The sequence below is a fragment of the Dermacentor andersoni genome, chromosome 1 (genome assembly GCF_023375885.2).
Source record: "Dermacentor andersoni chromosome 1, qqDerAnde1_hic_scaffold, whole genome shotgun sequence".
In the NCBI taxonomy this organism is placed as follows: domain Eukaryota; kingdom Metazoa; phylum Arthropoda; class Arachnida; order Ixodida; family Ixodidae; genus Dermacentor; species Dermacentor andersoni.
The window spans coordinates 13,087,513-13,112,126 of NC_092814.1; the positions used below are offsets into that span (position 1 = coordinate 13,087,513).

At 45.0% G+C, this 24,614-nt stretch overlaps 1 protein-coding gene and 1 pseudogene across 5 annotated transcripts in view; both read left to right on the forward strand.

The window, feature by feature from the left end:
* Positions 1-24,614, forward strand: part of SMC3 (structural maintenance of chromosomes 3) — a 606,933-nt gene that overhangs the window by 122,588 nt on the left and 459,731 nt on the right. For all 5 annotated transcript variants that reach the window (XR_011892404.1, XR_011892405.1, XM_072286062.1 and 2 more), the window contains exons 8-9: positions 5,728-5,788; positions 5,852-5,932. Coding sequence is in view for 3 of the 5 variants with exons in the window: in XM_072286062.1 (XP_072142163.1) it covers positions 5,728-5,788; positions 5,852-5,932 (142 nt within the window). In the remaining 2 variants the exon portion in view is untranslated. The remainder of the gene's footprint in view (positions 1-5,727; positions 5,789-5,851; positions 5,933-24,614) is intronic.
* On the forward strand, positions 15,370-19,680 carry LOC140215543 (uncharacterized; annotated as a pseudogene).

Here is a 24,614-nt window from a genome sequence, read left to right on the forward strand (position 1 = left end):
CGCGTGCAGCGCAACAAGAACGACCACCGGCGCCTCATCATGTTCCGTATAAAGTCCAAGTGCGATATCTCTGGCACCCATCTTGGCCTTGGCTGCGCTTGGCTGTAAGCGCGGCTAAGAGCATACGTAGCCGTGTACCCTGCTTTACAGGTAATCTGCCGCGTGTGTAGAGAGTAATCGTACTGGGGAGACGGCGTGGCGTCATGTAAGTGTCTTCCCATGCGTTTAGTATTGATGGTTGCATACGTAATCTTGAGTTTAGGTGACTCGTTGGAGCAAGAGGCAGACGAAGCATTCGCTCCTCGCTGTCGGCGCTTTTCATGATAGCGTTATCCCAGCGCGGGCGACGCTATCAGCCGTGGGGGGCGGAGTTAACGTGAAAGCTTGGCTGGCTTCGCTTAATTTGTACTGCCGACATGAAGATATCGTCGACGTGGCATAAAACCGTATCATTTGTCACCGACCCCCAAGTTCATCAAAATTAATCATCTCATTCAAATTTGTTTGTTTTTTTCGATTGCCCGATAATTCAGAAAATTCTGCAGCCCTTTTCCATGTAAAAAAAAATCGATCAGTGACTGTGTTTATTTTAAAAGATCAAATTTTAATACAATGAAATTTCAGTATAACGATGCAAATGGCCAATTTTACCTACTTTGTTATATTGAGGTTTAACTGTATGTACAGTCAAGTGCCTCTACAACAAGCACCTCTACAATGAAATTACCTGTATAATGAAGGAATAATTATGCCTCTGTTCTGTTATGAGCTGTGCATGACCTTTACAACAACGAGACTGGTATAACGAATGATTTCAAAGGCCCAAAATGTTTCACTATAAAGGCGTTCGACTTATGTCGCTCAAATGAATTTGCAAGCGTGAAGTACGTGGAAAATTAAAATTTAGAAAAATTGTGAAACATATTGCAGTAAACGGCATAACAGCAGTGCAATAAATAAATGGTAACAAAAGTATCAATGAATACCAGCTTCGACTTGTAACTAAACACCCTGAAAAAACCCCGCTTTGACGCAGTCATGCATGTATACATCAAGCTTTCTTTCACAATTTCTTTTGTTATTGTCACATAGCAAAGATCACTAATGGAGTGGTATAATCAGATTATCTTAAGTTACACGCTTCTACCGACGGGTCAGTGACGGGAAACACAAGCTGCAAATAAATGGAGTATGTGAAGTGAATGGCAATGAAATGCTGAAAAGGCATTTGTTGTAGGCGCACTTCTCATACTATGACACTATGAGTGCCTTGTGGACTCGCTACTGAAGCAATGCATTGCGTGTGCAGCAAACATACATCAGCTCGACAGAAAGTTGTTTGTCATGTTTTACATATTTCACATCAATACACTACAGTGACAAAGAATCGAGCCCAGAGCATCCGAAGCAATCATGCACTTGTGTACCTTCAGCTGGCCAAATACATTTTCAACTAGGCATCTGGCACTTGACAGGCGGCCGTTGAAAATTTGTGTAGGGGACCTGACCGGGCCAAGCTTTGCATGTGCTTTCATTGTTGACTGCAAAGGGAATGCCTGGTCAGCAAGCAACACAAGAACAATGCAAACACCCTGAAGTACTTTTGCTTTGCTTGTGAACAAGCTTTGAGCCAACACTTTTGGAAGCCGTGACCGGTGGAAAACGCTTGCATCGTGGTTTTGTCGAGGGGATCTTAAGGTTAGTGTACATAAATTTATAGGTGTTGTCAACAATGGCCAGCAATATAATTCGGTACCACCCTTTGAAATTAATATAATGAGTGGCAGGATCCGTTTAGGGGGGGGGGGGGGGGTTACACTTTAATGTGGCATCCGTCTAGGGCGCCCATGTCTTGGAGAAGTCCAGAGATGGCTGCGAATGGGCGCAAGTGCTCTAGGGAACCTTATATAATGCAACTCCAGTCTGTTTAGAATATTTGCGCCGAACTTGTGCAATGCAAGATTTTCCTTAGAATGGTCAACACCAAAGATATTGGCTACACTTCTGTCCTCGGCAGAGGTAGCAAGACAAAAACACTCCTGTTGTTACATGTTTATCTGATGGAATTGCCTTTTGCATGTTTGTGTCTAGCTGTCTCATAGACTCGCAAAGACTCGCAATGCAATTGAAAGTCGAGCAGTTCATTCTAAAGTTCTCTCTGAATCCGCTGTCGGGGACCTGTAGAAGTGTTGCTTCGTACCACCAAATTTCCTGGGGGTATGCCCAAACAGAACATTTGCCAGAAGAAAGTACTGCAGCTATCAAAAGCTCTCGGCTCCTGCGCCTATGTGGAGTATTCTCAGGGAAGCCTGCAGGACGTACGACACTTGTAACCTGAAGCAAAGAAAATGTGCACCGACTGCTAACACGCTGCATTGGTGCCATACAACAAAAAGAAACAATGTATTGTTCTGGCTCTCGTAGTGGCTACATTGGTTACGGCAACCAGTGTTGAAAGACCCATATTGAATATCGCCAGGCTGCTCAATAATATTGAGTTAATAAATGCTTTCGGTATTAAAACAGTCATGTATTACAGCATTTGACTGCACGCTATTTATAATTTTTTTGTTACATACTGTGAATTTCGCATAAAAAAATATTGCTCACATGACCACATGATCACGTTGGTTTGCTTAGCTGAGTCCACGTAGCAATGGCGAACTGTGTTCGTGTTAACCACAGTTACCGTGTGAACCATGGTTAAGCTTATTCACGGCTATATCTGCTTGCGTGACAGGGGTATAAGTGTCACCGAGACGTCTAAACAGAATATAGGCATTGGTACGGCGCTACCTTTGGTTTTCAATTCCTGTAGCCAATGCAGTAGTCTGCATTTTTAATTTGTACCTTGTCTTACTTATGTGTTCTCATCAACTTTCTACATGCACGAAGGCAGTTGCAACATGTTTTGCTATTCATTAACCTCTTTGTACCTTTGCCATTTATTTAACAAGTTCTGCTGCACTAATTTTGAACATTCTTCCACAGAACATATCACTAATTTTAATATGCACTAGTACCTATGCATATGAGCAGCCACTCCTTTGAACAACTGTTCAATATTCGATTAGAGAATATTAGTCCCAAATCACTATTCGTTTGGATCTCAGACTCTACTACAGTAAAACATTAAGTCAGATTTCACAGGACTGGAAGAAATGGCAAGATTAACCGAATCTTGAATTATCGAGGGTACCAAGAGAACAATGAAACATATTGCTTACTACGTTAACACAATTTTATCTACCGAATGAATCGTAAAATCCTGTTTCTGTTCTTACAAAAACAGTGCGAAAGCTGCAATTCTTGTCATCTAGTGACTGATTAGTGGTTGCAGCGGTGAAAGGGTTTCTTCTGCATTGCGGCCGAGGCGCAAAACCTGCGTGTCCATCCAAGACATGCCTTTTGCTACTATGCGCACCTCCAGATTTTTCACCAGTGAGCTGGTTGGCAACAGATCACCCATCTATTGCAATGTAGCCGGCGGATTTCACGCCAGCGTGCGGGCTGCGGCATTGCCTACGCATTGCACCGAGTTAAAACGAAACTATTGCTTACCGCGAATGTTGCAATTGAAAGTGTGGTCGCTATCGATGCAATCATGGATGTATGGCGACCACTCGATTCTGAAGACACGCAGCCAACGCTCATTTAGCCAAAACGAGACTACTGCTTGCTGCTTCTGCTGCAGACGAAAGCATGGTTTGCTATCAAGGCTGCAGTCACGAATGCTGACTACGCAGTTTTTAAGGCGCGCGGCCAATGCGTTCTCAGTCAAAATGAAACCATGGTTAAGCGCAACCATTGCGGACAAAACTGTGATGGCTATCACCGCGGTCATGGGTGGTTACGTGGGACTGAAAGGCACGCGGCTATCGCACACACCCAGTCAAAATGAAACTACTGTTAGGCACAACTGCTGTGGACAGAACCGTGGTCACTATTGACGTGCTCATAGATGGCGACTATGCATTTCTAAATGCACGCACCCAACACAGTGTCATGCGCATAGGCAAATGCAAGCATATGGGCTATAGAGACAAATAAACACTGAAGCGTTCTGGTGTTCCTGTAGTTTGCAGGTGTTTTGTTTCGGTTGGATCCTAGCGCCGCTTCTGTCATTTTATGTTTCGCATTTGCAGTGCTCCACGCTCCAAGGTTTGTCCGAATTAAGCGCTGTGCAGCTAAATACGTTCGAATTAATGAGAGTTTGATGCTATTAAATAAAGTATATGCCTGCCTGGGCCAGAGGGCCACTCCGAATTATCCGATTTTCCGAATTGAGGTTTTACTGTATTCCCACATTCCCAACTGACGCAGACCTGTGGCCCGTCATAAGGATAGCGTCAGCACTGCATTTAGTGGTGGACATTACAGCCTTGGTTGCAGTGAAGCGTTGTCAGGCATCAAGCCAGCATCTGTGAAGGCTGCAGAATGTCGAACAGTGTAAATGGAGTGCTTTCCGAGTTTTTTTAAAAATGTTTTTCTTACAGGTCTTTGCGTTGTGTTTCTGGAAAGTGCTGTTCTTGCGGTCATATTTGCAAAATCTTCTCTCTCCCCCCACCCACCTCACCCCACTTGTGTGGAATATTTGCAGCCTGGTGTTAGAAGTGAGTCTGACACCCATGGTCAATATGATGACACATTGCCTTAAACAGAATGGGGTAGCACAGTTTTGTAGCCAAGCACCACATTCAAAAACACAGTGTGCTGACCCGAAAACGTTGCGAGAAAGCATTCCTTGAGAATGGTGTGTCTAGGTGCCCGACGAAAACCATTTAGGGGATCTCTTCAAAGTGGCCACTGTAAACAAAAATGACCTGTGACAATGAGAGCATGGCTCCTAAAAGCATGCAGGTATAGCAGAGGCATGATTAACCTCGGATGCAATGGTGAAGCACATAATTGTATCTTGGCTGCACCACTTGGTGTTCAATAAATGTGCCAACACAGCACCAAAACAAATGGTACACATGTGACATGAATTTGAAATGTGTGACAGTGATGTTTGACCTAAAAAAACTCGAGCTGTCGGTCAAACATTGTGGGTAAAGTAAGGGGAGAGAAAGCATGTTGTGTGATTGTTGGCAAAAATGGTGTGTTGTCAAGTGGTTCACATTTTCATAGACGCTGTCTTGTTGTGTCCAATGGCACTGTTTTAGGCACGCTTTATTTTGCAGTCCTTTATTGCACATTGTTGGCCTAGTCTCTTTTCATGGAGACATTGAAGAAAAGGCCTTCAGATGCATGTGGCTACCTTGTGCATGCACTCCTCTTGTTGGCAGTGTGGCTTCCCATGATTATAGATATTGTATGATCTGCCAAGTGACAAAGTGTCCTTTGCATATCTAAATATACATACCAGAAGTTGCGCTTGGCATCCATTAGTGCAGTCTTGTCAAGCCGGTATAGGGGCAAACCCCTCGTGGTAGCTTGCCGGCAAAGCACCACATCCTCTGATTGGTTCATGTGGCTTTATGCACTTGCTCCGCCTGACCTATACAGATGCTGCTCATGCTCCGATATGCTGCCATGCAGATGCATGGTGTGTGTTGGCACGTGGCTTTAGGCAACAAGGGTACATGGGAACCTGTTCATAAAACAAAACAAAAAAAAAACTTAGTTTCTGTAAGTTTCTTACAGTTGATAAGAGATCTTAGCCTGTTTCTAGTATGGGCTGTGAAGAGGCAAACATTCCCTCACCCACTTGTTGGTTTTGTGCAGGTCTCTGGAGTACACCATTTATGACCATGAACTGAAGGATACCAAAAAGAAGCTGGAAGAAGTGAGTCTGGAAATGAGGTCAGCCCTGTTGTTTATTTTTAGGAGTTCATTTGGTTCTTTGCAGCTGGAAACACGGCGAGAGTCCAGCAGTTCAGTGGCTGAGAAATTGCGTGAGAACCTGCAGAATGCGGCCGAAAAAATAAAGGTTTGATTTTTTTCAAGTACTTGCATGATTAACTTCGTGTTTTCGCGCAGTAGTTTTTTTCACAATGCCTTCTGATAGTGCTGTCTGTGCTCTGGAGAAAGGCATCCTGAATTGCAAGTGGGATCATTTGCAGAGCAAAATTTTCAGCTGTGTAGCATAGTGCTAGCAATTCAAGAGTGGACTTGGAGTCTATATCGAGACTGCTCCATTGAAATGAGCAGGTTTGGCTTGACTTCCTATGGTAGGTGTTGACTGTGCATAGCAGACGATCCCAAACTGTTTCACCGTTTTGTTGCAGCAATGAATATTGATTCGCATGGTAGCATGGTTCTTCGAAAACTGATGGTTTGAAGTACATTTTCTCTTAGTCGGTGAAATTTGACTTGGGGAACAGAAGCTAACATGTGCAAGAACACAATTGACCATCTGTTACTTTGGGCAAGGAGGAGGCTCAAAGTTGTGGGCCTCGCCAAAAAGGCTGTCTACTGCCACTTGCATAAAAAGACAAAAGAAACTCATTGCTCATTGATCAGCTTGTCTTTTTTTCACAGTCCATATTCTAGCTTTTATTCACTGAAGTAACTTGCACACATTTCAGCTTGCTGTGGTGGTGGCTTGATGCTGGTGTGGCTCACAACCAGGCTTGTCACGTACCTGAAACCATTCTTGTTTCAAAAAGCAGACGAGTGCTTGTGTAGTGCGAGTACCATATTCACTCTAATGTAACGTGAGGGGCGACTTTCCAGTCACGCAAAATCCAAAAAGATAAAACCATAAATGTAACACGAGGGGAAAAAAAAAATTGTGCCTTTATACACCTCACAACCTCAGCTAGGTAACGCTATTGTGCCACTTGAAAGCACCTAGAATGCTAAACAGCTTCTTTTTGTGGTTGTGTCGCTGTGCCACTGTGCGTTGTCTCTGTCCAGTGCATGTGCTAAGTCATGTAGCACGTGCTGCCTCTTTTTCTAGTTGCTCGTGATGCTTGCACTGCGCAGGCTTTCTCTTATGTTGATCGCAGCACGAGCGCTGCGTTTCCTCCTTCCATTTGGCACTCAGTTGTGTTGCATGTGCTCTCTGCTTGTTGCGCTTGCACAGCGTGTGGGTTCTCTCCTGTTGCTCATGGTGCTCGCGCTGTGCATGTTCTTGTACTCATGGCGGTGGCATTGTATTTACTCTCTCATTCGTTGCCCATGGCCCTTGCGCTGCCCTTGCTACTCTCTTTGCTCATGGCCCTCAGTTGCACTGTGTGTGCTCTTTATGTTCATGGCACTCCCACAGTGCGTGCTCTCCATTGTTGCTTGTGGTGCTGTATGTTGAACAGCAGCGCATGTACTGATTGGGAAACGGCAATGCGTAAACTGCATCGCTGTTTTCCATATACGGTTGATCCCGGATATATTGAACCCGGATATATCGAATTATTGCTTATATTGAACAGTAGAAAAATCCCCTTGGGAATCCCATGCAAAAGTATAGCGCTATTGTTCGCGTATATAAAACTCCCGTGCACCGGCATATCGATGTATCGAACTCTGTGCTGAGCTGTGCCCCGGCAAGTGCACTTCTCCCATCGCATCCCACCCCCGCAAGTGCGCTTCTCCTCACGAAGCTCTCGTGATATTCACGCGTTCTCACGCGCGCTGCCCCGCACTCTGAGAAAGGGGCTTGTGGGTAAAAGGCACGTGACGAGGAGCACTTGGAGTGCGATTGGGTGTGAAAGGGAAGCGGGAGGGAGAAACCACACTGACTGCAGGTGCCCGTTTCCTGTGTTTTGGTTGGCTGACACTGCTGGCACAGCGAGACGAACGAGGCAAACAGCTTGGGCTTGTGGTAGTGCGGAGACGCGGAGCGGTGCGTCTTTCGATTCGCTTTGTTCCTTTTATTCACGAGGCCAACGCGAAGGCTTGAGACTCGTGTGGTGCAGTGCGTTTTTCTTTCCGCTTTTGGCACATGGTCCGGAGCCATGCCCGCAAAAAAACGCAAGAATTTGGATTTTTCAACAAAGGCGGACATCATTCAACGGGTGGAGGCTGGCGAGAAAAAGTCGTCGGTCGCCGCGGCATTCGGAATTCCTTGCAACACCCTGAGTACGATCCTCAAGAACAAAGCCGATGTTGAGCTGAAGGCAGTGCAGTCCAGTCGCCCTGGAGTGTGTCATGTGCACGTCCCAACCTTTGACAAGGTCGAGAAGGCATTGTACACCTGGTTTTTGGAGACACGGGCCAAGAACATACCTGTTGACGGCCCAATGCTCATGGAGAAGGCCAAATGGTTTGCTGTGGCCTTCGGAGAAGAAAACTTCACTGGTGGCACTGGTTGGCAGCAGCGATTTAAGAGTCGCTACAGTATCGTCGAAAAGACCCTTTCGGGTGAAAGCGAGGCAACTAGCACAGGTCACATAGAGAAGTGGTTGTCCGAAGAGTGGCCAAATATTTCCGATTGCTTTTCGCTGTTGCAAATATTCATCGCAGATGAGACGGAACTGTTTTGGCAAATGCTCATGATCCTCATTCTTGGTGCGTGCCACATGATATGCGCATGCTTTTACGTCAAGTCAATCAAAGTGGACGCGGCGGATGCGAACCAACACGACTGCTACAGCAAAAGCTAAAGACGGCTGTCTAGTCACTGGGTTGAGAGCAGCTTTCTGTAGTTCTGCACGTGATGGACTTCAATGTCGTTAAAGTAATAATTAGGTAATAAAATTGATAGAGTAATAGTTATTTTTTGTTAAACAGAAAAGAAGCATGTACTGTTTGCGAAACAGCAGTGCACTTGTGGTGTCGAGGATACACATTCGATTTCAAAACGAATGCGAAACTCATTTGTTTGCAAATGTCATTTTTGACGAATGTCATTACGTTTTACCGTGTGACAGCAAACAAATTAGATTATCAACCAATGTCATTCGTTGTAAATGACATCAGGTTTGCCGTGTGACAGGGGTATAATACGGCATGTTGTTGCTAAGGGTGGGTGAATATCTTAGCCGTGTTACAAGCGTTGGCGTATGAATAGGGTACACTTCTAACATATCAGTGTAAATGTGGCTACTATAGTTGCCGCTCGTGATTTGTTGCGTGCCCACGAGCGTAGCCGAGAAGAATCGAAAGGCGCCTTTTTTGTTGTTGTTGTTGGCCACAACCATTATAAATAATAAAGCCAAGGCAAGTTTACAAATTATAACAAATAATAAAGCCAAGGCAAGTTTGGTTGTAGCTTTTTTATTTCATGCAAGTGTGGAAAATGATGAAAGGAATAAAATGGGGCATCTGCTTTTAGAATGTTTGGTGCGTGCAGACTGCTTGGTATGTCTTGAACAGTCGTTCGCGTAGCATTCGACAGATGGTAAGTGCGGTCATCATTAGCTAAACTTGGCACACGACGTATCGCTGCGGCAAGTTCGGGGTGCGATCATTACATGGGAAAGAACAAAATTCAGGTGTGCGATCATTACGCGAGTGCGATCATTATGCTAGTAAGTACGGTATGTTCAATGGCCGCTGAGTCGGGGATTGGACTTTACTACTTTTGAAACGAAACTACTATTTAAGCGGGTACGGTTTAACAAGGTTTTACTGTACTTAGCCTGTAAAAGAGGCCTACATGTATATAACAGTAGACAGGCGATAATTCTTGCAAGCAGTGCCAGTATACCAAACAAGCTCTCCTTGCTCAATCACCCGGCTTTGTGAAACATCTTAGTTATTCAAAATGACTTTCCGCTTGACAACTGACAATTTCCATTTAAATCATTCATTCTGTTTATTTCAATTATACAGTTAAACCTCGATATAACAAAGTAGGTAAAATCGGCGATTTGCTTCGTTATATCGAAATTTCATTGTAATGAAATTTGATCTTTTATGCAAATAAACACAGTGGCCGTTCTATGTTTCTTACACTGAAAGGGGCCATGCAACTTTACGAATTATCTGGCAATCGAATAAAGCAAATTTGAATGAGAATATAATTAATTGGGATAAATTTAGGAGTCGGTGACGAATGATACGGTTTCATGCCACGTACGTAAGCGATATCTTCACTTCGGCGGTACAAATTAAGCGAAGCCAGCAAGGCTTTCGCGTGCACTCCGCCCCAGCGGCTGATAGCGTCGGCCACACTGGGATGACTCTATCAAAAACAGTGCCTGTAGCTGGAAGCGAGTGCTTCGTCTGCCTCTTGCTACAACGGGTCATTGGAACTCGAGATTACATAACCACCAATTCTAAATGCGCAGGAAGACAGCTTAAAAAGTGCCACGCCATCTCAGCATGCCGACTCCTTGCACACGTGGCAGATTACCTCTAATAAAGCAGGGTGTGTGGCTGTTTATGCGCTCAGCTGTGCTTACAGCCATGCACAGCCACAACCGAGACGTGCGTCGGACATCGCAGTACGCGGCCATCTTACCCCCTGCCCCGCTCCTCGCTTGCGCTCGACTGCGATTTCTCTTTGCTCGCGCGGGGAGACGGCGCTTGCGTGTGAAGCCACTATCTTTGTTGTCTCACCCTCACGCACTTTCACTCACATCTAAAGCCCAAAGTGCGTGGGGAGCGATAGGATCTTATCGCATTTGGACTTTATACTGAGCATGATGCGGCTTCACTTCTGGGGTCATTCTTGTCGCCCCACGCGCAGTTTGAGAGGTGCGTTTGCAAGCAGCCACTTGTAATCCGATCATTTGACCATCTGTGTCTGCAGAAGTTTCCATTTATTGTCTCGGCATTCCTTTCCGGCGGAAGTAAAATTTCGTTGTACTGAAATAGCATACAAACACACTTCGTTATATTGAAGGTTCTAAGTACATGGTGTTCTATGGACAAGATGTTGTGAAAAGCTAAATACTTCGTTATATCGAGAATTTCATTATATCGAAGTTCGTTATATTGAGGTTTAATTGTACATGGTTTTGCTAATGGTGGCGTGAGTACGCCTTGTAAAATTTAAATGCATAAGCTTCGAATGGGCGGCTTGTCGCTTGTGAGGAACACTGTGTAGCAGAGCTCAAATTGTATTTCGGTCTAAGAACACCACCTATGTTGAGTGTTACCGCTTTTGCTAAGGACTAATTTTTTCTTGATTGGTGGGTGCTAGAATCAAAAGCATGATACAGTGGTAACATGCTAACAGTTTACGCGAACTAACAGTTTACGCTAACGTGAATCCCTTTGATGCAGTGCTACACTGCAATTCTTGAGTTAGAGCACCGCAGTTGCGGTAACTACAGTAAAAGCTCGTTTCTTCACAACTCATTAATTTTAAATTTTGGATAATTCGAGGTAGCCGCCGCGATCCGTCCAACAATGTATTGAAAGCAATATGTCATGCATCCCGCTAATTCACACTGAAATCTGCGCCTCCAGCTATAGTTCGAACTCCGTGCCATCGTGGATGGGGAGAATGCTAGTGCTCAGAAGCACGTTGGCGACAATCGTTGCCGCACAGCTTTGCTCTTTCCATCTGTAACCGTCTGTTTCAGGTCAGTTCTCTCCCTCTCTCACGACTTTCAAAATAAGAATGTGAACGCGGCGCTGTGTTTTATTGCGATAGCAATTATATGGACATTCCAGGCGGATTTCTGACGTCGCCGTTGACGTGAGGTTCCGTATGAGTGAAAGCATGTGAAGGTGAGCCGGCGAACGTGGTTCAATCTGGTGTGTGGGAGCAAGGAATGTGGCCCGGATGTGTGCCCTCTCCTGTGGCACGTGAGACACCCAGGGGGGGTGAGGCGAGGGAGGAGGGGCATTCTTCTCCGGTGGCTGCTATGATGCCTTGATGTCCTACACAATGTTTTTTGTATAACGACATACTAGTCTAGATTTTTAACATTGACAATTCATTTGTCATGTTCTAACATAACAAATTAACCCAACTTCTTAATAAAGGCATGTGCATAGTATTATTCAATATTTGAAGCTAAGTATTTGCATTTAATTCGTATTAGAAAATTTCAATATTTGCATGCCTAAAATTTGTGGCTTTTAACTGATTTTAACTGATCAGAATTTTAAATATTCACTGAAAAGTGCACTTGTTTGTGCATCAGCAGTTTTGTTAATTGTAGTTCAAATTCTCTAGAATCTCTAGTACAAAGAGAGTTGTCATTTTCACATGCAAAACTCTCATGACAGGAATGTTTCATTTCTCATCAAACATGACTAAAAAGTACAGATTTTGTGGAAACCGCTATGCTATCCTCTGTCAATGACGTGCTTAAGCTGCACCCACCATGGTGAGCCCCATGAAGCTTGCTGGTGCCTCGCTCAATTACTTGGAAGCAAATCCAAAAACGAAAGCTAGAGTAATTTCTGGGAAGAATTTGGCAGTGGAATGACTGGTAAATAATATGAGAAATTATGTCCCTGATAAATTCTGGGCTCGATGGTTTACAACTGAACACTTATAGGCAATTTCTGGAAAACACTGTTTTTGCTGAAAAAAGAACACGCAAATTGCATTGTAAATGTCATTTCTTTAGTTCAGTACAAAGCACACTTTGGAACAATATTTGACAGAAGTGTCAGCGCAGCAATTGTGTTACTTCTTAAATGTTTGTTAACCGAAGTACTAAAATGGATAGGTATAAAAGTTTACAATTACAACACCTGTAAAATTTTTTAAATAAAGCATCGTATGCTTAGTGAGGAAGGCCTTTGCTAAACACCTGGAGATTTTTTCTACAAAGGACTATTATGTCAAACCCTTGCCTTTGCTTCGAGTTGTTGACAAATTCCACTTCGCCCTGCCATCTGCTAGCCGCTTGGTTAGCTCAGATGGTAGAGCGGCTACCCGGAAAGGCGGTGGTCCCGAGTTTGAGCCTTGGACCAGGACGAATTTTTCTTCAACTGCGAGGCTTTTCTTTCGAGGAACCCGTATGGGTTTCCTTTATGGCAATTGCTATGATTGGGTAGGTGTCATATTTTATTTTAATAAATATATGATCTTTCAGTACAAATCATTTACTTGCCACAAACACACAAGCAAGAAAAACCACGCCATAACATAGAAAACTGCGAACGACAACGATAAACAAAGCAGCCTCCGAACTCCGCTCGCCATTTTTAAACACCAGGGTGTGCCGCACACTTTATTTGAACAGCTTTGAGGGAACGCTCGAGGTCATGTTTTCGCAGGTTTGTTCCTCATAATGCAGTCAATTTTCCTGTGCCAAATTGCAAATTAAATTTTTTGGGGAGTTAACCCTACCACACCTCCTTAAGGGCAATAAAAGACAGGCATTAATTTTTTAGAACTGCCGAATTTTTGGACGTGCTTTTGCAGCTCCAAGGGAATTCAAAAAATTGGACGTTGACCGTACAACTGTCCAAGAGGATGCTTCAAATGGTCCGTGGAGCAAACGCGCGGCAGGAGGACAAGAACAGAAAGGACTGACACATTGAGGGATGAACGGAAAAGGAAGTGTGCCGCCGCGTTTTTGAAGGAGCTTGAGCTCAAAACACAAACTGTTGGCTGACGCCGAGATGCAGGTGTCTCTCATCCAAACCAAAATACACTTTTTAAAGCAGTGAAACGCAGCAATAAGGTGGTGTACGTGGGGCTAGAGTATGTCAGGACAGTTGAGGTTGACTTAGCAGCTGTTGTGAGAGATTCTCACTTGTGACAAAGTTCGGCCCTCATACCAATAGTTTGCTATCAGTTGATAGATATGGCTCATATTCGAAAATGTTAGCTTCAGTATGCATCTCCTTTTTATTGGTGTTTGAGAACGTTCGGCACGATTTGCAATTGGCTTTATCAATCAATCAATTCTTATTTCTCATTCATTCATTTAAAAAAAATGAATGCTGGGACAAGAACTAAACTTTGCTTTTTTGTAGTTTGAGAAGGTTCTTTCTCATATTCATGACAACGGGGACATAATAAAATAAAGTTTGTACACTTTAATGTGTGCAATGTACAAATGTATAAGTGAAAATGTGTAAAGCTCAATGTACAATCACTGATACAAAGCAGTATGTTTAGTCAGTACAAATGACATATATGAATATACAGTATATAACAGATATACATAATCTTCAATTGCTGAGAAATTTATCATGAAATATTCTATTAATATACGAAAACACAGATAGCAAATAAATGTGTGTATAAATGTCTTGCAGGTTACATCCTATATGCGAAAGTGTTATCAAAACGTAAAACCACTTAATTAAAGGAGGTAAGTAGTGACTTCCCCTAGCCAAAGGAACGTTTAAAAATAATTACTCAGTTTTAATTAGGAAGTCTCGTATTGTTTTCCTAGTAATGCAAGTTATCTCGACACTGTTTTCATGTAGTTTATTTATTAAGATGGGACGTGATTGGTTAAACAATTTGATCCATAATTTGTATGGGAGAGTGGTAGCAGCCATGTCTTTGTTTCTCTAATGTTATAGGATATATCTGTTGGTTCTGTTAGGTTGCACAACCCCAAGAATGCTTCATCGTTATACTTAAAGTACCTCTGGTATTTTAGGGCAACGTAAACTTCATATAAACTTGTTAGACAAATGATATTAAACTTTGAAGATAGTTCAGATGTATGTGCGTCGAATGGCGCGTTTGTGATATGATGAACAGCCTTTTTTTGTAGCAGTAATAATTTACTGATATTTTGCTTTGACGTGGTACCCCGCCCAAGGTGGCAATACATTAAATGAGATGAGAATAGTGCATTATAAAGGATCAGCTTAACTTTAGATGGTATCTTCTCACGGAGTCTACAAAGCATGCTGCAAGCTTTGGCTAAACGGGATGCAATAAGTTCCACATGTTCATTCCACATTAATTTTTGATTAAATATAACACCCAAAGTTTTGACATTAGGAACAAGTTCGATTACTTCAGAGCCAACCTGCAACAGTATGTCTTCACTCAGATGTTTTTGTGGAGGTGCAAAAATAACAGCTTTTGTTTTTGTTGTATTTAATCTGAGAGTGTTGGCCTTGCTCCATTCGGCCAATTGTTTCAGTGTCACATCTGTCAACAACGAGAGATCGCCGATATTATGAGAGTGGCAAAAGAGACTGGTGTCGTCCGGAAAAGTGATGAAGTTCGCGTCATTGGAAATGTTGACAATGTCGTTAGCATATATCAGGGTGCGCATAGGTCCTTGAAAACCTTGAAAGCCCTTGAATTTGAATATTTCGTTTTCAAGGCCCTTGAAAATCCTGGACTTTTTGCTGCTCCTTGAAAATCTTTGAATTCTTAGCGTAGTACATGCAAATGACTATTAATAAAAAAAACACAGTTAAAATATTTGTATTTTCAGTACCGTGTTTCATATATGTATTTCAGGCATAAAAAATCAGTTTGTGCTAATATAGCCGATGTTGCGCGACGGTTAGCCACACTGGAGCCACTCAGCGCTGAAGCCAACTTGAGCCGATTCAATCCAATCCGATCTTGGCGCTTTGTTATGGTGGCTGACGGCATTGCATTGTGCCGGCGCTTCTGCACCCGACTTGTTGCGGCTGAAACATCTGAATACAAAGCAAATGCCTGGGTAAAGCAAATTTGAAAGCGCGTGGCTTCACAACGAGGCTTACAAAGACTGGATTGCACTAGATACGACGAGTGAGCACCGTGCAAGATGCAGGCCTTGCGGAAAGACCTTCGATATAACCAACATGGGCGAGTCAGCGTTAAAGAGCCATATGAAGAGTGCTAAGCATGCTGGCGTCATGAAGATTGCAGCCAACAGCTCGGTGCGAAGGTACTTAGTTCCAAGTACGGGGCAACAGTCAGCCATCCAACCTCCTTCGCAATCGGGAAAGCTAGACGATGCTTGCAAAGCACACGAGCTGGTGACAAACGCGGAGATTCTGTAGACTTTGAAGGTTGTCACATCGCATTTTTCCTATCGGTCATCATCGGAAGCAGGCCAGCTATTCCAGCGTATGTTCCCGGGCAGTGGCGTGGCCAAAGCATTTTCTTGCGGAGAGACAAAATGTGCCTATGTGACGTGCCATGGTCTGAGGCCCTTCTTTTTATCTGCTCTGCAACGGGAGATAAAAGATTGCGATTACTACGTGGTACTCTTCGACGAGTCCACGAACACCTATCTCCAGTGGAAACAATTGGATGTTCACATCCGGTTTTGGAATTCGTCTCACGACATGGCAACGAGGTACTATACCTCGGTGTTTTTGGGTCACTCGACATCTGAGGACATCCAAGGAACACTGCTGACTGCACTCGAGCCTTTCCCTCTAGAGAAAATTCTTCAGATTTCAATGGATGGTCCCAATGTTAACCTGAAGTTACTCAAGAATTTCCAAGAGCACCTGCATCAAGCATACCAAGTTCAATGTCTGGGCATTGGGACTTGTGGCCTCCACACCATGCACAACGCCTACAGGGCAGGTGTTACAGCATGTAAGTGGGGACTTGACTGTCTGCTCTCCAGTCTGAGCGCGCTTCTCCAAGGTTCTCCTGCAAGAAGGGAGGACTTTTCCCCTGAACTTTGTTGCCCACCGGTGGTTGGAGAATGTGCCTGTGATAGAGAGAGCCTTGTTGTGGTGTGACATTAACAAGTTTATTGCAGCTGCAAGGAAGACTGAAGTAAGCCCCCCAAAGTGTGGATCATTTCACAACTTGTGTGAGTTTGCCAGTGATGACTTACTGCTAGCAAAGCTTCAATTTGCACTGGGTGTGGCCATGACCCTCAAGCCATTCCTCACTGAGTACCAAACGGATCAGCCCATGGTGTTCTTTCTTGCAAGGGACTTGGACACTGTGGTCAGGAAGCTACTGACGAAGTTTCTGAAGTGCTCGGTCTTGTCTTCAGCAAAACGAGCCACTGGTCTGCTGATGGTGGACATTGAAAGCACAGAGAACCACACTCCACTTGAAGAGGTGGATGTAGGCCATGCCGCTGAACAGACTGTCAGGAAAACTAAAGCAAGCCAAAAGGACATGTTTCAGTTCCGCATGTACTGCAAACGCTTCTTGATCAGTGCGACAAAGAAGGTGCTTGAGAGAAGTCCACTGAGATTCCCAATCGTTAGGAGTTTGTCCTCTCTGGACCCACGACAAATGTGTACTAAACCAGATGAGTGCCTGGCCGGCTTCAGAAGAGTGTTGGATGCCCTCATTACAGCGGGCAGAATGTCTGAGCACCAAAGAGACACTGTACTGGGGGAGTACACCGAGTTTCTGCAGGAAGAGATGCATAACCTGCGAATGTTTGAGAAGAATGTAAACAGGTTGGACGAGTTCTTGACTGAGCTGATGAAGTTTAATTCATCATATGGGGAACTGTGGAAGGTTGTCAAACTTTTGCTCGTGCTCAGCCACGGACAGGCCACTGTGGAGCGAGGGTTTAGTGTGAACCGCCAGGTTGCTGTAGAAAACCTGAAGGACCTGTCGTACATTTCGCAACGTATTGTATGCGACGCTGTGAACAAGGCAGGGGGCGTCTTTAACGTCCCTATTATAAAATAGCTGAGGACTGCTGTATCAGCTGCCCGGCAGCAGTATGCTGCATATCTGGAAGCAGAAAAAAAGAAGCAATGTGATGATGTAAGGGAATCAAAGAGGCGCTGCATCGACGAAGAGATCGACGCAATGAAAAAAAAAAAGAAAGAAAAAGAAACTCGAGGCAACTATAGCTGACCTCCAGGCTTCAGCGGATACGTATACCGAAAAGGCAGAAGCAGCTAATGATCTGAAGTATGTAGTCAGATCAAATAGTCTGAGGAAGGCTGCACGAAGCAAGACTGAGGAACTGTGTAGCCTCAACCAGAAGATTCAGGAAAAGCGGCAGGAGCTCCCCTGAAGTTGCCATTAGCACCTTTGCAGAATGGATTGCTGTTCGACATTGGTGCAATGCACTGCAGGGTGTTTTTCAAGACGGTTGGTTTAGTGCAATACAATCTGTTCCTTGAAATAACTTTTTTTAGACTTCGTTCAGTAATATTATGTTGGTTTAGTGCAGTACAAGCTGTTCCTTGAAATGTTTTTCTTCGACTTTGTTCAGTAATATTGTGTTGGTTTAGTGCATAGAGTTTCTCACTACATTACCTAGAGGGAAATCTGGCGCTGCTGCGCTGTGGTATGCATGGGAATGCCGGTATGTTGTGACTTCGGATTGGCATCGTTCTCGGAGAGACAGGACACCTTGAAGACGCGCTTGGCAAGCACCATTCCGTCTGTCACAATGATTCATTTTCTACTAAAACAGCACGTGAAAAGCTCTTTTGGCTTTATTATTACGCAAAAACATGTTTTGTTTAACTATGAGTACTTGTTATTTGCGTGTACGAATACATGTTACGTAAAAAGTATCAGCGGGCCGCTAAAGTTGGAGAACAAACGACAAGGTTCGCACTCGCTTTGAAACAGTTGGTCGTCTGTTCTTGCTTTTCTTCGCTTGGTCATGCATTGTAGGTGAGTAAAGATGTAATACGCGTGAATGGAAACATTTTATGAAGATTTTACTTTGAGAACGCGTTATTTGTGTAGTCATATCCACGTTTTAGACGAAGCCTCTTACAACACCAGCCAACACGAGCCTCGCATACACATATACCATCATTCCCATGATGGCTCGGTGCCCCCTTAAGAAACTCCCATAGATGGTGGCGCCAGATTTCCCTCTAGGTGTTATAGTGAGAAACTCTATGGTTTAGTGCAATACAAGCTGTTCCTTGAAATTTTTTTTTTTTTTCGACTTTGTTCAGTAAAATTTGTACCTGATATTGAAAACTGCTGCATGTAGCGTTGTGTTCAGTCCTTGAAAATACTCCAACTGGGCCTTGAAATTCCTTGAATATCCTTGAATTTCCCCCTTTTGGGTCTGTACGAACCCTGATATATATTAAACAATACTGGCCCTAGTATACTTCCCTGGGGAATGCCCTGTGTAATTTCCCAGAGACGGGAGTCTTCTGATGAAAGTTATTTTCTGTCGTTAAGATTGTAAAAGTTTCAGAGAAATGCCCCAAAACTCATAATGCTCTAGTTTAGTAAGCAAAGTCTGATGATTTAGCCTATCAAATGCTTTAGAGTAGTCCACAAAAATTCCTAGCGTTAGTTCCTTATATTCAAACCATTTAAAATGAACTCTCTTTGGGTGAGCAGAGCCAATTCAGTTGACATTCCCGCACGGAACCCAAATTGTTTATTTGGTATGATGGAATGTTTATCACAAATTGACTGTAATCTTTTACAAATAACTTTTTCTAGTCCCTTGGATAGGACAGGCAGTACAGAGACTGGCCTGTAATTCGACAGCATATTTTTATCACCGGACTTGAATAAGACTAACTTTCGCATGTTGTATTTTTTCAGGAAAAATTCCAGTTGACAGTGATAGGTTGAAAATATTAGTAAGTACTGGTAGCAAGAGATCAAGCACAAACTTAATAGGTCTTATTTGAAGCACGTTCACATCACGGGGTTTACTATTTTTTAATGACATGAATATCGTGTAAACTTCATGTGGATCTGTAGGTTTAAGGAAAGCTGTACGTGCGTTGCGTGTGCCCAAATGGATTGTTACTGCTGTGTCGTGAGTACTTTTTTCCAGACTGGTGAAATAATCATTAAACACATTTGCTAGTTCAGCACGATTTGCAATGGATTTTACCATTTTATTCGAAGATATTTTATTTGCTGTGCATTTTACTAACCCCCACCCTTCTGTTTCCCTTTGGAATAAAATAAACACCACTCAGTATTCAAACTGGATTGTTTCTTTTTTTACATGCTTACCAGGTAGAGGGCATTAGGCGACATGGTATCAGCCCGTCTTGACATAAAACAAAGTTCTGTTTCACTCAGGGAGCAAAGGCACTCGGGGAAAACCTGGAAAACTCAGAATTTGGAAATATCAACTTATTGACACCCTGGGCATAGACAAATGCATAAGACGCATTTTAATACGACTAGGAAGGAAGGGAGGGAGGGGGGGGGGGGGGGGGGGGCAAGGAAGTAGTCACGGGCGCAGAAGTCACACAACACACACATTATTCAATATATACCTGCAAGGACAACTACAATAGTATCATTGTTTGTGTTCCATCTGGATTTGCGCTGCTTGGTTGTGCTTGTGATCAACTACCAACTTGCTCAACTACCGTATAATGCGGAATATAGGTCGAGGCGGAATATAGGTCGATCCCCTTATATTGAGGCAAAGAAGTCAACATGAAAATTATAAGGCACAAAACTTTGTTTTATTTAGTGGTGCCGCCAGACTCGTCACCTGCTCATTTGTTTGAGCTGTCTGAACTCTCGTCTGAAGACGACTGCTTTTCGCTGGCTGCGTCCCACAACATGTCATCCTCGGTGCCGTCCAAGGAGTTGCTAATGCAACACTTCTTGAATGCCCGCACCACCATATCGTCGGGCAGCGAGCGCCAAGCCTGCGCAGCCGGCCGGCCGGTTGGGGTCATCGGGTTGTCGGCGGCCATCCACTGATTATATTGTTCACGGACACGGTCTTTAAAGGGCTTGTTGAGCACGACGTCCAGTGGCTGAAGTGTTGAGGTCATGCCTCCCGGAATGACGGCGAGTTCCGTCCTCCCGTCGCGGAGTGCCTGCTTCACACCTGCGGTCAAGTGCCCGCGAAAGGCATCCAAGACGAGCATGCTTGGACACCGCAGGAGTGCGCCGGGTCGCCGATTATAGACGGTCTTAATCCAATTGAGCATGAGGGCCTCGTCCATATAGCCCTTTTCATTCACGCGAACGACAACATCCCACGGGAAAGCCTCTTTCGGTGTCGGACACCAAGGGGGCGATAACGATGCGGATGCCGAAAGGTCTGCACTCCTACATGTTGCCAGACTATTCATGTTGTGCCAAGGGCCGGTATAAAAGTCGAGGGGTGACCTTTTAGTAATATTTTTTGGAAAAAACCTCGACCTATATTCCACACTATACGGTAGTAATTTCAATTGTAGGGGATATATAGTGTCGATATAGTCATCATCATCATCGTCATCAGCCTGTTTTATGTCCACTGCAGGACGAAGGCCTCTCCCTGGGATCTCCAATTACCCCTGTCCTACGTCAACAGATTTCAACTAGCGCCTGCAAATTTCCTAATTTCATCACTGCACTTAGTCTTCTGCCGTCCTTGACTGTGTTTCCCTTCTCTTGGTACCCATTCTGTAACCCTAATGGTCTAATGATTATCTAACTGGCGCATTACGTGACCTGCCCAGCTCCATTTTTTTTCTCTTGATGTCAATTGGAATATCGTCTATACCCGTTTGCTCTCTGATCCAAACCGCTCTTTTTCTGTCTCTTAACATTATGCCTAGCAATCTTCGTTCCATCACTCCTTGCGCGGTCCTTAACTTGTTCTCAAGCTTCTTTGTCAGTCTCCAAATCTCTGCCCCATACGTCAGCTGTAGTAAAATGCACTGATTGTACACCTTCCTTTTCAATGGTAATGGTAAGCTTCCAGTCAGGAGCTGACAATGTCTGCCGTATGCGATCCAACCCATTTTTATTCTTGTTTAATTTCTGTCTCGTGATCGGGGTTCCCTGGGATTAATTGACCTAGGTAAATGTGCTCCTTCACAGACTCTAGAAGATGACTGGCGATCCTAAACTCTTGTTCCCTTGCCCGGTTAATTATCATTATCTTTGTCTTCTGCATATTAATCTTCAACCCCACTCTTACACTCTCTCTGTTAAGGGCCTCAATCATTTGTTGTAACTCGTCTGCAGTATTGCTGAATAGAACAATGTCATCGGCAAATCGAAGGTTGATGAGGTGTTCGCTGTCAATCCTTACTCCTAAGCCTTCCCAGTTTAATAGCTTGAATACTTCTTCCACGCACGCAGTGAATAGCATTGAAGAGATTGTGTCTCCTTCTCCGACCCCTTTCTTTATAGGTATCTTCCTGCTTTTCTTGTATAGAATTAAGGTAGCTGTAGAACCTCTGTATATATTTTCCAAGATATTGCTACGGAACAGCCGCCACAGTGTGGCTGCACTGAGGAGAAAGAAGACGATGTGGCCCCCGCTTGATATAGCATCGCCATCTTTGCCACCGTTGGTCTACGTGTAAATATATTGTAAATAGACTTGTACATCACCTACACGTAACATTAATTTCGTGGAGGTGAACGTTCCCCGTACCCGTCATGGAGCTTCGCAGCGGTCGCAACGGCGACAGTGCAACTTCGGCTCCTGCTGGCGGCACTTCATCTACGCAACCATCTCCGCCTGCAGCCCCGACCTACGTCGCCGTTTCCGCCCCTCGGGATCCTGGTGTTTTCAACGGAGTCGGCAGTCCTGATGTTGACGACTGGCTCCGCTTATACGAACGTGTCAGCACCAGTCATAGGTGGGATTCGACTATTATGCTTGCGAACGTTCTTTTCTACCTCGACGGAGCTCCACTTGCATCTTTCCAGACTCACGAAGAGGAGATCTCGAGCTGGGATCTCTTCAAAGAGAAGCTCCGCGACCTTTTTGGCAATCCCTTCGGTCGTCAAGGCAATTCCAAGGAAGCCCTTGCCACACGTGTACAGACGTCGACCGAGTCCTACGTGTCCTACATTCTCGACATCTTGGCCGTTTGTGACAAGGCCGACCCGACCATGTCTGAGAACGATAAGGTAAATCACGTCCTCAAAGGCATTGCTGACGACGCCTTCAATTTACTGGTGTTTACCAACGTCACCAGATCGATACGATCCTCAAGGAGTGCTGCCGTCTTGAGCATGCTAAAAGCCGCCGGGTATCCCAGCACATCATGTAACTTCCCAACACAGCTGCTACGTCATCCTGTGACGACCTCTTCCACCAGCCTTCACGATGTGACAACTTGACCCGCATCATTCGTCGTGAGGTCGAAGCGGCACAACCGGCGGCCCCTTTATTCCCGTCACCTGATCATTCTCTAGTGACAATCTCCTTGATCCAGGCCGTCGTGCGTCAAGAGTTGTCCAATGTCGGCCTGCAATCCGTTCCTTAGGCTCGGAACCTCTTTCTCCACGCACGTCCCCACCGCGCTCTTCTTACTCCTCTTATGTACAGCGCAACCCCTCCGAATGGCGAACCGTGGACGACAAGCCGATCTGTTTTAACTGCCGACGCATAGGACATGTCGCTCGCCACTGCCGCAGCCGCTGGACTTCTCCGGTGCGCTATTCTCCTGATTACCACCCTCGCCCCTCTAGCGCGTCCTTTCCCTTCGCCCTTTCTATGCCCGCTCCATCATCTGACCCTGCGACACCTTTGACACGACCCCGCTACACCCGCTCGCCTTCTCCCTCCTGTCGTCTATCTCGTTCGCCCCCGTCACGCCGTGCTCCTTCTCCGACCTACTCGCCGCACCCCCGACCGGAAAACTAGACAGTGCAGCTTCTGGAGGTGAAGCTGCAAGGACGAAATTGGCACGAAATCCTCGCTTCACTTTACCCACGAACAAGAATCTTTTGGACGTTCTCGTCGACAATGTTCTTGTGTGCGCGTTGTTTGACACTGGGGCGCATGTGTCTATTATGAGTGCTGCTCTTCGCCGTCGGCTCAAGAAAGTTCTGACGCCCGCCCCGGACCGAGTTGTACAAGTTGCCGACGGAGGGACTGTCGCTATTGTTGGCATGTGCTCTGCCCGCCTCACCATTGCTGAGAGGCAAACTGTCGTTCTCTTCACCGTCATCGAGCATTGCCCTCACGAACTCATTCTCGGTCTGGATTTCCTTGCCAATCATTCTACCCTCATTGACTGTTCGGTCGGCTCACTCCGCCTTGACTTGCCTTTTCTTGCCGACCACGTGGACCCGCCTCCAAGCCGTTTGAGCTGCATGGATTTTATTCACCTACTGCCTCAATCTGTGACACACATCGACTTGTTGTCCTCACCAGCTGTACCTGACGGTAATTACGTGGACGCACCAATTCTGGCAGTTATACTTACACATGGTGTTACCATGCCACACACTGTGCTGACAATTACTGGTAACCGTACCTGCCTTCCCCTTGTCAATTTCGCACTAACCGCGCAAGTTCTGCCTCGGGGGATTGCATTGGCTATAATTAGCGCTTTGCAGGATGGTGAGATCGAGCCATTCACAATGGAAGATCGTCACAGCTCAGCTCATACCGTGACGTCATCGCACGGTACTGACGTCGACATTGAGAAGATGGTTTCCCCTGACCTTACACCTGTGCAAGCTGATGCTCTTTGCCGTGTTCTTGAAGGCTATCACGACATTTTTGACTTTGACAATCGACCCTTAGGTCAAACGTCCGTCGTGACCCATCGCATAAACACTGGCGATGCGAACCCTATTCACCGACGTCCACATCGTGTTTCTGCGTCTGAACGAGCTGTCATCCAACAGGAAGTCAAAAAGATGCTTGCAAAGGACATTATCGAGCCTTCTTGTAGTCCCTGGGCTTCTCCCGTCGTACTTGTCAAAAAAAAGGATGGCACGTGGCGTTTTTGTGTAGATGATCGCCACCTGAACAAAATCGCAAAGAAGGACGTGTACCCTCTGCCACATATTGATGACGCTCTCGACTGCCTGTACAGTGCCACCTATTTTTCTTCTATCGACTTATGGTCCGGCTACTGGCAGATATCTGTCGACGACATGGACCGAGAGAAGACTGCATTTATTACCCGTGACGGCCTTTATCAGTTCAAGGTGATGCCTTTTGGTCTCTGTAACGCGCCTGCCACCTTCGAACGAATGATGGACTCTT